General features: G+C 31.4%; 1 protein-coding gene across 1 annotated transcript; it reads right to left on the reverse strand.

Annotated features, from left to right (window-relative positions):
• Nucleotides 1-2,345: 2,345 nt before the first annotated feature.
• LOC137643280 (neurogenic differentiation factor 1-like) lies at nucleotides 2,346-3,766 on the reverse strand. Its single transcript, XM_068376122.1, has one exon. It carries the CDS (start codon nucleotides 3,469-3,471, stop codon nucleotides 2,752-2,754), a length of 720 nt encoding a protein of 239 aa, XP_068232223.1. The 5' UTR covers nucleotides 3,472-3,766; the 3' UTR covers nucleotides 2,346-2,751.
• Nucleotides 3,767-4,586: the final 820 nt, after the last annotated feature.

Genomic DNA, 4,586 nt, shown 5'->3' on the forward strand with positions numbered 1-4,586 from the left:
TACCATAAAAAACCATTATAGAAATAAACATTGGAAAAATAGCAGAAGCGTTCCTATTAATCCTTATGGTTTGGTGTATCTTGCCATTCCTGGGCGTGGCCGACCCGCGGTCAACTGGCTTCATTTAACTGAGCAGTCTGACCCATACAGGGTGACGCTTACAAAAAAAAAATATATATATATATATATATATATATATATATATATATATATATATATATATATATATATATATATATATAACTACTTCCAGTGAGGGTTTCAATGAAAGTTTTAAATCTACTCTCTTTCAAGTAGTGTTTTCATCTTTTATTTTTTCCTTGGAAGATTTTAACGCAACCCCTTTATTTCAAGTTTTAAGACTTGGAAGATGTGTTTTAGAGGTCTATTATTTCCTCTAGGTAATAAAGAGTTTTGCTATATATATATATATATATATATATATATATATATATATATATATATAATGATATATATACATATATATGTGTATATATATATGTGTATATATATACATATATCTACTGTATATATATATATATATATATATATATATATATATATATATATATATATATACTGTATAATTATATTTACTGCCACGCTCAGGGGGAAGAGGAAATAGTTATACTATAGTGAAAGAGGGAATCACAAGAGGTACACTCATAAACCACGCTCTCCCACAAATTGCCGAACCAGCGAGTTGTATTTAGGAGAGGGGATGAGTTGATGTGAAAGAATGAAACTGTGTTTGTATTTAAGTAATTATACGCCATTTTTGTCGACAATTCTTTCATGGTTGCAATTGTCGTCGAAACTTTAAACAGATCCTTTTCGAGGAATGAGGGTTTTGAAAGTCTGTTCATTTTACGACGTGTTAATTTCCTTACTTACATTCTGTGTTATCACTGATAGACTCATCCATAAATCAATGTAATTTCGACAGTTTGAAAAAAGTAATTGAAGATATTTCAATCAAAAACTACCGAAAAGTTTGAGTAAGTATTCTGCAGTTGTCTAATATATGATTTCCCCTCTGGTCTGGGATCCTGAGGCAGAGAGAATTAGATATCAAAAACTTTTAGTAGTTGAATATTATAAATATATATATACATACATATATATATATATATATATATATATATATATATATATATATATATATGTATATATACATATATATAGATATATATATGCATATATATATATATATATATATATATATATATATGCATATATATATATATATATATATATGTGTGTGTGTGTGTGTGTGTGTGTGTGTGTGTGTGTATGTGTGTGTATTTTCAATAAGGGATGTTAGAGGATGATCGTACCCAACGGCTCGGGAAAGAGGGAGAAAAAATAGTTAATTTTTTTTTATTGAAGGAGTAAATTTAACCTTTCCCAGCTCGGTTGAACTGATGCTGGTTCTAAGAAGGACACTTGAAAGACATATCATACTCCAAGCTTTCGATAAAGGTATTGTGCCTTTATAAAGATAAACTGATCTATTCATTTTCATTGCAAAATGTACATACGAAAAACCGAAAGTTCCGTCTAAAATTAGTGTTCATTTGGCATTGTAGGTTGCAGGAGTTAGTACTAGAAATAAACAAAATTTAAATACTATCATAATAAATCATTTGTGAATTAAGATTATATTAAATGAAACATATGAAACAATTTAATTGTTGCAATGATTTTCAAATTGAGGTGGTCCGATGTTTCTTCAATAAAAGTTTGAACACTAAAAACATGGAAAAATTAGAATCGGCAAGCAAGGTGTCATATTCTAAATGTATGTCTCTTTGGGTGCGGGGAGCCATGTACCGCACGTGTTTCATACACGCTTGTACAACGGTTTCTTTTTTTTTTTTTTTGTATATCTATATCTCCCTCCGCACTAATAATGGAACCGGTTTAAGCTTGCCTTTTCATGCATTAGCGAATAAAAAATCATGTCTGTAAGAATTAGTAAAGATTAGTAGTGAATAAAAAATTAAGCGCCTTGGTATGAAAACAAATATTGGATAGTATGATAAATGATGAAGACGTTTTTCCTGGAGGATAATGTAAACCAACTACCCCAACCCCTCATGTAAGTTTAATCACTTCCATAACTAGTTGAATTCGGTTTAATGCGAGGGAAATCTGTGTCGAAAGAATAACTTGATCCATAATTTTACTTTCTTTTTATTAATATCTTTTTGGAATAAGGAAAGTAAAAGAATAGAATTAAATAAGGTTTAATAGTTAATAGGCAATAGGTATAAAAAATATTTTAAAAAAGCAAAATATCAATATAGAAAAATATCGAGAATATCTTCTGTTTATGAGTTTTATTTCAAATTAGAAATAAGATCATTTAATTATCTCAACTTACAATAAAAAAAAAAGTTATCTAAATTTCAATAAGGGATTCTTTTTCTGAGAATTTAAGGAGGACTTGCATTACAATCGTCATGAATTGCATTGCTGCAGGTATGATCCTCTTAGTTACGAACCAATGATGATGGATTATATTAGATATTGAAAGTTAATATCTACATGAATCCAAAGCACTATTATTTCCTTTCTGCAAAAAAGTTTTGTAGGAAAAGTATCGTTATTCTTAAAAGCTATGCTACTATCTATATGTAAATTATGTTATCTATGAATAAATTATGCACAAGGAATGATAAGAAAATTATATCAAACTGTAGTTCATTCAGTCTCTCTATCTTACAACACTTGTGAAAATCTGGGATATCAGGATTCCAGCAGCAGGATATCCCCATCATTCCCTAGAAGAACAGGAAAAGAAAAAACCTCCTGAAGGATTGGAATATCATCTAACGTATCAAGGGAGTCGTCAAAAAAACTGGAACTCTCCGATAACACGTCACAAAAGTCATTGATACTACTGAGGGAGCACCTGGCAGGAGACGAGGTAGAGGAGGAGTCCGAAGATTTGACACTCGTGACGTGGGATGCATCTATGGGATGATGGTACAACGTGGAGGACTGCTTTGATAGGAATTTTTCCCTGTCGTCAGTTGATAGGACGTGTGGAACCCTTGAGCTTACGCTTTGGGTTCCTTCCCTCTGTTGGACGATGTATGACGGGTCTCTTGGGTTTGCCTCTTCCAGCAGGTGAGAAAGAGCTTGGATGTAGTTAGCAGCTAGTTTTAGGGTGGTAATCTTGGTCATGGAACAAGCTGTCCGCTCACAGAAATCAGGAAGGGTCTTCCGGAGAGTCTCAAATGCGTTGTTGATTTCCTTCATCCTGTGTCTTTCCCGGGCATTGGCAGTCTTTCGTCTGTACTTCGAAAGCGGTGCTACCCTCGACTTTGCTGATTTTAACACTCCTTTACCAGAGGACAACTCTCGAAATCTGCCTATTTGTATTCTCTGGGAGCCAGAGCGAGGTCTAAGACTGTATTTTTCCTCTATCTTCGTTGAAGCAATAGTATGCGTAAACGTTGCCATTATTCTCCGCTTATTTTTTCTGTAGTCAAACTGTCCTTTTTTTCAGTAAACTTTTCTTTAACTGTTTGCACAAGCAACTGATGAATTGAAATGCACTAGGAAATAAAACACTCGCCTGAAACACTTAACGACTTCAACTCAATATAGCTATACGTTCTTATCACGTCACATTTTGCCACGAAAACTGGAACGAACTTTTCATCAAAATGAACAAAGATATTAAGGGAAAAAACTTCCATGCATCTGCGATTTCTTGAAGGCCGTCTTTTGTAGATGCTTATTATTTATTACCTCTTCCGACCTTCTTCGACCAGTAAGCTGTAACAAAAGAAAATATTCCGAGAGCTAAATTCACATTTTACAAATATTTTCAAATGTATGTTTTTGATAATTCAAAATACACGACAGATTTTTATTATTTATGTTCATTACATGAGAATTAATATATATATATATATATATATATATATATATATATATATATATATGTATATATATATATATATATATATATATATATATATATACATATAGGCTACATATATATATATCACTATCTATAAGAAAATTTGGATTAGTGAAAACCTCTCTTATCAAAAATTCAATACCAATGCACGAAACACACTAACTACTGTGGTTTTATCGTTAACAAACTATCTATCTATAGTCACCATGTATCAACTTGTGGCATATCATGCTAGATTGAAATAAGCCTTCAAATAATGACTGGTAGAAGAACAAATTTGGCCACATAGCATTAATCATTCTCAACTTATTCCGTAAAAATGGTTTGCAGTTTTACTGATATATGTATATCCATGATTTGAAACACTAAATGCGCAGTATAAAAAGGAAAAAAATTCATAACAAATTTCCAAAAATTAAGAGAATATGTAATTTTTTCAAACTACTCGGAGAGTCAGACACATTTGTTATGATTTGCTTACACCGAACCGGAAAATTTTGAAATAAATCCTTGTTAGAGATCATATATGATTTTTATATTCTCATCAAAAATTATCTTCATTAAAAGACCATCTTGACATATGGAGGGTAAAGATAAAAAAGAAATAATTTAGATGGCCTTGTTATCACATTTAACCTACGCGAAATGA

Source organism: Palaemon carinicauda, chromosome 1 (assembly GCF_036898095.1).
Source record: "Palaemon carinicauda isolate YSFRI2023 chromosome 1, ASM3689809v2, whole genome shotgun sequence".
Lineage (NCBI taxonomy): Eukaryota > Metazoa > Arthropoda > Malacostraca > Decapoda > Palaemonidae > Palaemon > Palaemon carinicauda.